Source organism: Delphinapterus leucas, chromosome 7, assembly GCF_059928025.1.
Source record: "Delphinapterus leucas isolate spDelLeu-1000000601 "Yukka" chromosome 7, BTC_Dleu_Yukka2, whole genome shotgun sequence".
Lineage (NCBI taxonomy): Eukaryota > Metazoa > Chordata > Mammalia > Artiodactyla > Monodontidae > Delphinapterus > Delphinapterus leucas.
In genome coordinates this window covers 38,100,452-38,112,547 of record NC_143135.1, presented here as the reverse complement: position 1 = coordinate 38,112,547, position 12,096 = coordinate 38,100,452, and the positions used below count along the sequence as shown (strand labels likewise).

Genomic DNA, 12,096 nt, shown 5'->3' with positions numbered 1-12,096 from the left:
CCCCAGCCTTGCCCAGACCCACCTGCCCACTTCCCTGACTGCCCGGAGCCCCTGGAGGGCAGGGTCTCTTGTGCCCCTGTGCCTGGGACAGAGCCTGGAACAAGTAAGGGGTGAAGGAGTGATTGCTCGATTGAGTAAACTGAGGCACCGCCAGCAAACGTGGTCCAGGAAGCCTCGGAGGCCCAAACTGCAACTCCCACCCCAGGATCAACTGCGAAGCCAGGAATCACAGCGGGGGTCTGCTCCTATCCAGCCCCCAGACACAGCATCAGCTTCCCATCCAGGGCAGCTGAAGCCCTGCGGAGAAAGGGGGGCTGTCAAGGTTCACGACCACTAGAGGCAGCTTCTTCTTCTGACCTCTAAGGACAGAATGCCCTTTTCACAAGGGATCCTCACCTAAGGATCCTGGGCTAGTGTGGGAGGATCAGTGAGCTGGGATCAGGATGGCAGAGCGTGTGACACTCATGGGAGACTAGAGTCAGCCTGGAGTTAAGAAGGGCCCAGGGTCAGAAAAGGGTCGAAAGGGGTTAATAGGGGTCCAAGATTATTGGGTTTTTAGTAGAGGGCTTAGAGGACAACACAACCTAGTACAGGTGTGTACTGTGTATAGGGGAGCGCGGGGTGTGTTATTTTGGAATCCATGCAAGAGGGTACCTATGGAAGCGTCATGGGGGCTCCAGGTTCCCTGCAAGGGTCGGTATTGAACAGCTGCTTGGAGCGGTCAATACTGGTGCGGGTCGAGGTTTCTCTGAGAGCGGTCAGGGGCGTCTTGTTTCACTAGGGAATCAGACAGTCCCTAGTTTGGAAAGACAGGGGCGGGTACCGACGCCCTTCTCACCTCAGTCTGACCCTGGGGCGCGGGTTGAGACGTCTCCCGGAGCCCCCGCCCACTGAGTGGCGCTCCCCGGGGGCGGAGCGTCGGCGGGTCCCCCGGAGGCGCAGGATCGGTGCCGGGCTGGCGCCCCCAGCGCCGGGGTTGAGGGAAGCCGGGCTCCGCGCGGGGCTGGGAGGGGGGCGCGGAATCAGGGCTTTTTAGGACCCAGCGCGGCACCTCCCTCCGGGGGCGAGTGCGGCTGCGCGCGCCGTGTGCCAGTGTCCGGAGAGCGGCGGGCTGGACGCGGACCGCGCGAGCGAGCAAGCGAGCCAGCTAGCCGAGCAGCAGCCCCGGCAGCAGCGGCGTCGCGGCGGCGGCGGCCGCTCCGCGCCTCGCCTCCCCGGCCTCACCAGCCTTGCCTCGCCGCGCCCGGCCCCGCCACCCCCGCCTCCCCGGTCCGACCGCCGCGGCCCCCTCGCCTCGGCCGGCACAGCCAACAGCCTGCCACAAGCAGGGCGCAGAGGCACCGGAGTCAGTGCCCGCCGGCCCCGCAGACGGAGCCCAGCCCGGAGAACCCTTTCCCGGCTCCGCGGAGCTCCGCAACAGTCCCGGAGCTGTCCCTTCAGCACCGCCGCCGGAGTCGAGTCGGAGCGCAGCCCAGCGGAGAGCCCCAGGTCCAGCCGGAGCGCACCGAGCGCAGCGCTCCGCAGCAGCAGCACGGAGCAGCAACCCTGGTGCCCCTGCCCAGGGGGCCCGCCATCTCCTCCGAGAGGCGGGGAGAAGGAGCGAGGAGGGCGGGCGGGCGGGCGCGCCCGCCGCCGGCGGGGAGCAGGCAGCCAGGCAAGGAGAGGGAGGGGGCCGGAGTCCGCCCTGCGCAGCCGGTCCACGCAGGGAGGAAGGCAGCGGGCATCCATCTCCCCCACGCCGAGAGCGCGCTGCGGCGACCACCTCACAGCAGAGCGCGAATTTCCAGATTCCTTCTCCTCCCCTCCCCTCCCCTCCCCCTTCCAGGGGCTGGTCTTTGACCGGCCCTGGAAGCAGCTGACCTTCCCCCCAAAAGCTTTGTGTCGATTTCTCCATTTTCCCGCTGAGATGGGGACGGGAGCCCGGCCCCCCCACCCTCTTTTCCCTCCTCCTGGGGCTCGCCGCTGAGCGTCGCCGCCCCCTTCCTCCCTTCCTCCTCCCTCTCTCCCTCCCTTCTTTCCTCCTCTGCCTCCTCCGCAGCCGGACCAGCTCCCTCCCACATCTGGCGCCTAGAGACCCTGGGAATCCCGCGCACACGCCCTTGGACCAGCACCCGACAGAAAGCGCCCTGAGGGGCTTGAGTCGCTCTGGGGGTAGCCAGAGCCGAGGTCCTCTGTCCCCCCGACGGCTGGGGGGAGGGGGGAGGAGGTCGCGCGCCCCCCTCCCCGGCGCCAACTCCCCCTGGCGGCCGCTCCCATGGGTGTCGCTGGGCCGCGCCATGCCTAAGGAGGCGCCGCGATGGGCCAAGGGGACGAAAGCGAGCGCATCGTGATCAACGTGGGCGGCACGCGCCACCAGACGTACCGCTCGACGCTGCGCACGCTGCCCGGCACGCGGCTCGCCTGGCTGGCAGAGCCCGACGCCCACAGCCACTTCGATTATGACCCGCGCGCCGACGAGTTCTTTTTCGACCGCCACCCGGGCGTCTTCGCGCACATCCTGAACTACTACCGCACTGGCAAACTGCACTGCCCTGCCGACGTGTGCGGGCCACTCTACGAGGAGGAGCTGGCCTTCTGGGGCATCGACGAGACCGACGTGGAGCCCTGCTGCTGGATGACGTACCGCCAGCACCGCGACGCCGAGGAGGCGCTGGACAGCTTCGGCGGCGCGCCCCTGGACAACAGCGCCGACGACGCGGACGCCGACGGCCCCGGCGACTCAGGCGACGGCGAGGACGAGTTGGAGATGACCAAGCGCCTGGCACTCAGCGACTCCCCGGACGGCCGGCCCGGCGGCTTCTGGCGCCGCTGGCAGCCGCGCATCTGGGCGCTCTTCGAGGACCCCTACTCATCCCGCTACGCGCGGGTAAGTGACAACTTACCCATCTGAAGAGCGGGGCGGGGAAGTCAAGGTCCTCTGCCTCCTGAGGGCAGGGGTGGATTCGAAAACTGGTGCCTAGGGAGTCAGAAATGAAAGGGGGGTGTTTGTACGCGCGTGTAAGCGACAGAGTGACTCTCCTGAAGGGTGACTAGCTTTGTACATATGTAAAGTCTGTGTCTGTATTACAAATTTACTGTGTATGGGTGAGTATGAATGGGTGTGTTTGTGTGTATGAGTAGATTGTGTGTGTATATTTATGTAAGTGTGGTAGTGTATATTTGGGTGGGTATGGTATGTAGTGGGAATGAGTGAGCATGTGTGTATGTTTGAGTGTGCAGGAGTGCCTGTGTGTGCATATTTGCATCTCTGCAGGTGTACAGGGTGAAAGTGTGAACTGTCCTTTAGATTTTGGTGTGGGGAGGGAAGCTGGAGCCCTTCCTCTCTCCCAGCTAAGGGCCACCTGGAACCAGCCACGGCCCACAGAAGAGGACTTGAGACCTGGTCTGCTGCCTGAGAGAGACCACCCCTCCCCAGGCAGCAGCTTCAGGCCATGGGGAGATGGCCAAGGGGGAACGTTTATGGCTAATTAATTGGTAGGTAGTTGGGGAGGGGGATGTGATCCCTCTGAGACCTGCTCCTGGGAACAGAGCCTGTCCTTCTGCCTTGTCAAAAGGAGAGGGTGCTTGAGGGGGCCACTGGGCTTCTGCCTATGCTTCCTCTCGGACCTGCCGGGGCAGAGGAGGGGTCTCCGGGGGGATCTGCAAGGACAAGGTTTGTGAGAGGTGGGTGTGTCTTCATCAGCCACTCCCCTTTAGTGACAGCAACTTGTTGCCAGGGAGGAAGGGCGCCCTGCTGCCGACCTTGGCCCCTCAGATGGCCTCTCTGACCACTTTGCTCAACTATAAAATGGGAGAGGGGGTCTGGTAAATTCTAAGGGTCCTTGCTGCTTTAATTGAGCCCCAAAGGGAGACACCAGTAGCAGCCATCTACGCTGAAAGACACGTCTTGCTTTTGCTGGGCTCTGTTCTCAGAGGCCTGAACCAAGCCTGTGGCATGAGGGGAGGGGTCAGAGTTGGGAATTTAAAGCAGAGCCTCTCCCCCATGTGTGAGCTACCCACTAACCCCCTACCAGTCCAAACACTGCCTCTGCTGCCCCGCTCTCCTCCACTGCTCCACATCCCATGCCTCCTGCCCTCTGGAGCCCAGGGATGGAGGTTCGGGCAGGGGAGGGGGCAGGAGTGTCTGCCCAGCTGACTCCAGTGGGGAAAGGGGACTGGAGGGTGGGCACTGAAGTGTCCATGGCAGAGAAAGGCTGTGTGTAGGCACAGGCCTGGTGGATGTGTTACTGAGATAAAACACTCAATGTTTTAGCATCTGAGGGAGGGGGCAGCAGGTCTTATATATTAAATCTTAGCTCAGATGTGCGTGTGTGTGTGTGTTTGGGGGAGCACAGTAATAGGGAGGGAGTTAAACCCCTTGTTTTGAGGACCCTGCCCAAGGTCATCTGGGGAGTTAGAGGCCAAGCAGGATTGGAACCCAAATCTCCTGGGACCCCATCCTCCACCGAGCTGGCCCCCAGCTCCCTGCCATCTCCAGAGTGGACTGAGACGCTCGGAGGTCTCCCCTCCCCTCCCCTCTCCTGACAGAGGCCACCAGAGCCAGGGGATTATGTAACTGGAGGCTATGGCTGAGCTGTGGGGAGGGGCAGGAGGAAGGGGACTGGGAGGTTGAACTGGCACATGTGGGGCGGGGGGGCATGCGGGGCAGAGGCCTGGGTTAGAGCAGCTGCCCATTCAGCCTGCATTTGACCTCGGACAGCATCTCACCACGACCACCACCCCTTTGGCCCCAGAAGCAGAGTAGGCCCAACTTCCACAGGGTCCTCTCAGCTTTCGGGCTCCCCAGCAAGAGGCTGGGTCCCCCCACCCCTCTCCTTGGGCTCAGCTTTAGGGCTCTGGCCTGTGCCCCTGAGCTTCAGGATAGGCAGGGGTCACGTGGGGCACGTTCCAGCCCTCTGCCCTGTCCATCTCCTCCCACTGGCCGTTCCTCTGCTTTGGGGTGGCCGTCACCCCATGCAGATAAATGGGTTGGATAAATGGGGCCTTGTTGGTGTACAAAACCTTACGGAAAAGTCCTGGCTCTCTCCAGTGTCCACTGAAGAGCAGATTCTGAGGGAGAAGCTGGGCAGTAGGTTGGGGGGTGGAGGTGGGTTGGAAAGTATCGTCCCACAGCCTATCTGTGCCACCTTCCTTCCCCTGTAGGCACACAGGGCTGTTCTAGCTCCCTTGGGTGACAGATGAGGACACTGGGGCCTGCCCAAGGGCACGCAGGAACTGAGGGCAGAGCCTGGATTAGAACCCAGGCTTCCCGCTGCACGCCCGGCTGGCCTAGCTGCATTGCGCTGCCTCTCTGCAGCGCATCTGCGCAGAGCCCAGCCGGCTGCCCGCCCGCCCTGCCCCCTCCATCTCTGCTCCGCCACTGCTGTCACCTTTGTTTACCCCTCCCCACGCGGGCCCCAAGCCGCCTCAGATTTGTGGGTGGGGATTTTAATGTTTATTCTGGATTCGAGACCAGAATCCTGTGTGTGACACTGTAGATGTGCATGAAAGAAAAGCTGTATGTGTGAGAATCTGTAAGATAGATTTTGTGTGGGTGTGAGAGGTTCTTCATGCGTGTGAGAAAGACCATATGAGTGAGACTCTGGGAGTGTGTGTGTGTGTCTGTGTGTGTGTGTTGAGACTATGTGAGAGAGATTCTGTGAGCCTCTGTATCAGAGAAATTCTGTGTGAATGTGAGGGAGACAGATTCTGTGTGTTTTGAGAGATGGACTTCGTGTGTGAGAATGAGGCTGCGTGGGAGAGAGTGCGTATATGAGAGAGAGAGACTGTATGTGTAAGAGAGATGCTGTGTGTGTGTTTGTGTGAGAGGGCGAGAGAGAGATTCTTGGGGTGTGCAAGAGACTTGAGGTGAGTGTATTTCTGTGTGTGGCAGGCATGACACTGTGAGGCCTTGCATGTGAGGCTGTGTGCACGAGCCCATCTGCGTGTGAGGCTGTGTGGGGTGAGGGCCCGTTGTGTGACAGAGACCGTGTGTAGTGAGGGGTGTGTGAGACGGAAGCTGTGTGTGAGAACCTGGTGTCAGTGTGGCTGTGTGTGCTCGTATGTGAGAAGGCCCTGCATCGCCTGGGTGTGTGTGCCTTGAGGAAGATGAAACTCCAGACCAGCCTCCTGCCTGCTGCCTCCATCTCCTGGGACTCCTGAGCTGCCTTAGTGAGCGGTTTTGCCCCCCGTTCCCCATCCTCAGTGGAAATACTGCTCTCGCTCAGGCCAGTTGTTGGTGCACAGGCCAGGCAGTGAGCCACCCCTCTGCAGGCCTTAGCGGTGGCCCTGGGAGATAGGGGCTACTTGGCTGGGGTGGAAGGTCCCATCTGAGCGCTTCGGGAGTGACGGTACTAGCTGGAGCCGCGGGTTCCCTGGCCCCTCTCTCCTCGGGTTTCCTGGGCCCCCAGCCCGAGGGGGTAAGGGGTGAGGAGGTGAGCCGGGACAGGATAGCCCAGCTTGTCTTCTGGGGTGAGGGGTGCTGTCCCAGACACAGAGCAAAGGGTGATTATGACACTTTGCGGTAAGGGCTTGAAGGGGCTTCCTGGGACTATGTGAGGGAGAACTATCCCCAGGGGAGGTCACACTGGGACAAGCTTTGAGGGGCAAGTAGGAATTAGCCAGGCGGTGGCAGGGGACGGCAGTGCTAGCACGCAAAGCTGTGGAGATGTGGGAGCAGGCAGGGCTGTGCTGGGGCAGCCCTGGCTTGAAACCTGCCCTCCTGTCTTCCCCGGGGACCAGCACGGGTCTGAGGCTCTTGGCTTTTATCTATGATTTTCATGTTGTCATCAGGAACATTGTTGTGTCAGGTCACACACCACCAATGGCAGTCCCTGCGCTGCAGGCCAGAGAGTACCTTGTGTGTGTGTGTGTGTGTGTGTGTGTGTGTTGATATCTGTCCCCCAAAGTCCCTTGACTTTCTAATGACAAAGAAGAGGCAATGGCCGCACGCCTGGGAAGCCCCTCCCCCACTACCCCATTGCTCAGCTCTCCTCTGATGCCAGGTCTCCGTCTCTCTGCCTTGTCCGCACCTTTTTGGGACCTGATGTAGTCCTCTCCCTCCTCAAATCCCTGGGAAGGAATCTCACCCGGAAGCTGGGATGCAGAGCCCAGCCAGAGGCTTCTGGTTGTCCCTTGGGTCCCATCTGACACTGGGCTCTTGGCTTGGCTTGGCGTACGAAGGGAATGGGGACAGAGATGCTATCAGGGACTTCCTAAGCATCTTGTCCCCCACCTCAGAGCCCACTCCCCCAGGTCAGGGCCCCACTTTGAGTCATGGTAACATGTGAAGGAGACCCATGAGCAGTGGAGAAGGGCTGGGTGTGTTCCCCTCCTGCCACCCCAAGTGCTCCCCACCACAGTGTGTCCCCCATTCAGTGTTTTTCTCCTTCCCACGATGCTTTTACAGGTGTCCTCGTGTCTTTGAATGGTACTCCAGCCCCCCACCAGCTCCCCTCCCAGTAATGAAAATCACAAACCAAGTGTCTTCTAGTCAGAATCTTTCAGCCTCTCCGCCTCTAAAATGGGCATAATGATAGAATGTGTTCCAGAGGGTTGATGGCAAGAGTAACTGAGTTATCTGCATCTTGGCGGAGTGCCCCAAGCCGCAGGGCCTGGCATGCAGTAAGAGGTCAATAAACGTTGGCTGCTGTTATTACTCCTTTTGGTTGGATCATCCTTTTACTTCATGACTCTCTCTAGACTCCATCCTTTGCCCTCTGTCTCCATGTCCACTGTCCTGGTTCCAGCCACCACTGTGTCCCTCAGGCCCACCTCTCCTGCAGCTTCCTGACTGCTCTCCCAGCTCCAGCCCCTGGCCCTTCCATTTCATCCTCCACTTGGCAACCACAGAGGGCTCTTCAACTCACAGATCTGTCAGCTCACCTCCTTGCCTGCTTAAAAACCCTTTGGTGCTTCCCCGGCCCATAATGTAGCCCTCAGGCCCTGCCTGCCTCTCTAGGCTCCTCTGGCCTGGCTCTCTCCATCACTCACTGAGCTCCAGTCATCCTGGCCTCATTTCAGTTTCTTGCACATGCCGGGTCTCCCAGCCTCAGGGCCTTTGCATATGCTGTGCCCTCTGGAGCACTCTTTCCTCCTGGTTTGCCCCTCTTTATCCTTGACATCCCGCCTCAAACATCAGTTCCCTGGCAATGCCTTCCTGGACCCCACAGGCTGGGTCCAGAACCAGAGTCCTTCCCTTCAGAGAAGTGATCTAGTTTGTAATAAAATGTTCATTAGCAGCCTTGCTTGATTCCAGTTTGTCTCCCACTCCAGAGTCTAAGCTTCTTACATACTCAGTATAATAGGAGGTATTATTATGACACATGAGGAAGTTGAGGCCCATCCACCTCAACAGGATGAGGAGTGCTTTATCCAAGGTCACATGTGAACACGTTGCTTGGGGACTGGTTCAGAAACCCATGTCTCTAACTCCTGGCTCCGTGGCTGGGAACCCCATCCACCTAATGACACCTCAGAGAGTGTCTGGAGTCTGGCTCTGTGGGGGCAGGAGTCTGTGCTCCCTAACTCTGGGCGTTCTGACATCTGCCAGAGCTTTGGAGGAGATTGGCTTGAGCCTCCCAGAGAGGGAGGCGTGTTTCCTCAGAGGTGGGGGAGGGGAGCTGGTGGGGGCTCTTTCCAGGGCCCGCTGCCTGGACCAGGGATCTCGGGGCCTCCAAGGCAGCTGAATATAGTTATATGGCTATTCTGAGCAGTCTCATGACCAGTGTATTTGCTCTGGACCAAAAGGTCAAGCCACTGTCTCCCATCAGCCCTCGGGCCAGCCTGGCTACACCCCTGGCCTGAGCGTCCCATCCCTGGGTGCAGGCTCCAGGGAAAGGGGGACCTGAGAGGCTCCATGGACAGTTAGATGCCTGGTCCTAGTTCAGGGGAACCACTTGTGTGGGAGGGACCACCTTTCACATGCACAGGACTGTTGGGTACTCCCAGGCCACCTCTAGCCACTGCCCTCATCCGGTGGAGGAGGAAGAGGCTCAGAGCGGGGAAGACACTTGCCTAAGACCACATAGCCCATCAGCGAGGCTTGAACTCACACCCCAAGCCTCTTGGCCCAGGGCCTGGCCGTTTGCATTTCTTTGGGCCCTCAGTTTTAACAGAATATCAAATCCTACCTGGGCACACTGTTCTCCTTACTTACACCTCTGATTTCCTCCCTTGAGTGAGGGAGAATCTGCAGTTACCTGCCCTCCCACCTCCCTTCCCCACTCCCCTCCCAGGGCCCAGTACAGCTGGTCAAGACCTCCCTCAGCCATTCAACCCAGACTTGGTCCAAATCCTGCTATCATCCCCCAAGCAGGATTTTCCGGAAGCCCCTTCCTTTCTTGAGTCACAGTACTAATGGCCGCTGTTTACTAAAGCACTGACTATGTGTCAGACAGCCTTAAGGGTTTGATGTACATGTTCTCACTTAATTCTCATACAAACTCCCATGGAACTGTATCATTATTATCACACCAATGCCACAGATGAGGCTGCTGGGGCTCAGAGAGGTTAAGTAACGTTTCCAAGGTCACTTAGCTCACGAGTGGTGGAGCGGCATTCAACTGTGGGTCTGCCTGACCCCGGAGCTCTGTCCATAACCACTAGTCAGTACTGCCTCCTGTCACTGTTGCAGGGATGCTGGGGTGTGTGGCTTACTGTGGCTCGGACTCGGCTTTCCTTCTGGGTCCCGTCCTCCCTCACCAAACACTCTTTCCCAAAAACCTGTCTGGGAATCCTGCTCAGAGAGTTCTAGCCCCTGAACCATGGCAGGTGAGGGTCCAGCCTGGTGGGGTAAGAGGGTGCTCTGGGAGCCCCCAAGAAGAGGGTTTTCGGAAGGGGCCTCTACTGCCCCCACCAGCCGTGCAGGCAAACAGCAGGGGGCTTGGGAGGATCAGAAGTTAACATGCAAGAGGTGACGCATGGTGAGCATGCTGGCTCCTCAGCTCGGCGTTCAAGGCCTTCTGCTCTGGAAGCCGGCCGTGCGTCCCGCTGCTCCCTTCTGCCAGGCTCCCCGCCGGCCTCATCTTCAGCCCTCATCCCAGCCTCTAGCTTTTTGCTCATCCATCCCCTCTCTCAGGGTCCTTTCTAGTTTTGCCGAACATGGAAGCCCATCCCCCGAGGTCCCTAAGGCTTAGCCTGGCTGCTCCTGCCCTCACTGACCTCCTCTGGGAGTGAGGGGTCTGGGTTGGACAGGAAGTCCCCAGGCTTGCATGATTCCAGCTGGAGGTCAGTGGGTCAGCTCTGGGGGCCTGTGGCTGGGGACAGGCAGGCCCTCAGGCTTAGCACCCACCCAGGGACATGGAGAGATGAGGCCACAGACAAGACCCCAGTCGTAGGTATCAGGCAACTACACCAGAGCAAGATCTGTACCCAGGCCATGAAGCCAACCAGGCTTCCGTAGGCAACTTCCATCGCCCCTTCAGGCTGCAGTTTCTCTCCCTGTGAAAGACAGAGGACCTTCTAAATGACCACCAAGTCCCTTCTCCAGTCTGACACTCCAGGAGTTTAAGAATTCCAGGCTTCAGTTTCCCGGAGGCGCTGTGGGAGCCAGGTTAGGCCTTCCCTATTTCTCCTTCCACATCCTCTCCAGGGCACATGCGAGCTCTCCCGGTACCAAGCGGGCAGGAGCCCAGGGATGGGGGTCTCAGAAGCTTCCTCCGACATTCGTTCAGGCTCCCTCAGCCTGCTCTCATTCCTTCATTTAAGACATAGTAATCCCATCCTGCCAGGGGTCGCCACGGACGCGGGGCCCCTGTGAGCCATCAGGCATGTAGACTCATCCAGCCCTCTCGTGGCACAGCCCCGGGGGTACCACCTCTTTACAGTGTGCTTGCTCAGGCCCAGGGGGTGGCACCTGCCACCCTCTTCTCCAGGCCCTTCTTTTGGCTGGCTGCCCTCCAGGAGTTGCAGAAAGGTGCACTCAGAGACGAGAGGCTATGCCAGGCGGTAGGGGCTGGAGCAGAGTGCGGGGTCCAGCTCCACTGCAGAGAGGGGGGCAGTGAGCTGCTGCTGTGCCGGATGGGCCGGGGCTGGGGTAGGGGTGTTTGTAATCGTTGCTATGGGGGCTGCAGGGGTGTTTGCTGGAGGACTCCCACCCATGGGTGACTCTCAGTTTACCTCGGATGCTTCAAAAGGTCAGGCTCCTGGGCTCTGTCCATGGAGAATTTGACTCTTAGATCTGGGAGGAGGTGGTCGGGATGCTTACTCCACTCCCCGGAGAAGCTGATACTCAGAGAGGGAGGACCTGCTGCGGGGTCTGGGACGTGGGGGCTCTTGCTACTCAGTGTGGTCCTCTGACCAACAGCATCCACGTCACCTGGGCACTTGTTAGAAATGAAGAGTTTCAGGCCCCAGCCCCCCACCCCCAGATCTACTGATTCAGAATCTGCATTTTAACAAGATCCCCAGATGAATCATACGCACATCAGATTCTGAGAAGTGCTGAGGCAGGAAACGGTTCCCAGTGGAGGGGAAGTATCAGGACACAGAGAGGCCTGGATGGGCGCGTGCGGGTTGACGGAGCTTCACGGGTCAAGACATTGATCTTTCCTCACGCCCAAGACATTGACATCAGGGCGATGTGCCTGGGGGGTGATGCCCCAGCTCAGTAAATGACAGCCGCATCCATCTGGGTGCTCAGACCAAAAACCTCGACACCATCCTTGACTCCGCTCTTTTTCTCACGCGTCAGCAAATCCTGTCGTCTCTCGGACCCACATCACCTCCACTGCTACCTTCCTGGCTGAAGCCGCCATCTTCTCTCCCCTGGATCACTGTGAACCGTCCCCCCTGCTTCTGCCCTCGCCCACGCCTTCTGCACAGGGTAGCCAGGGCCCTCCTGGTAAAACACTCGTCAGATCTGGTCACCGCTGGGCTCTGCTCATTCTGACTTCTGGTCTCACGGGGGAGAAGCCCCGGTCCCTGCGAGGGTTATAAGGCTCCGCACGAGCTGCCCGCACCCCACCTCCCCCTCTGCTCTCCTGCCGCTCTGCTACTCAGCTCATTCTGGCCTCCTTGGTTTTCCGCCGGCACCGTGCTTCTGCTTCTGCCTCAGGACCTGTCCTCTTGCCCTGCTTTCCACCTGGAGCCTTTCCCCTCACTATTTACTCCCTCGCC

At 59.5% G+C, this 12,096-nt stretch overlaps 1 protein-coding gene across 2 annotated transcripts in view; it reads left to right on the top strand.

Annotated features, from left to right (window-relative positions):
- The first annotated feature begins 2,296 nt into the window (after positions 1-2,296).
- KCNC1 (potassium voltage-gated channel subfamily C member 1) overlaps positions 2,297-12,096 on the top strand; it is a 42,321-nt gene continuing 32,521 nt past the window's right edge. For both annotated transcript variants that reach the window (XM_022555698.2, XM_089915078.1), the window contains exon 1: positions 2,297-2,866. In XM_022555698.2, coding sequence (XP_022411406.1) covers positions 2,297-2,866 — 570 coding nt within the window. The remainder of the gene's footprint in view (positions 2,867-12,096) is intronic.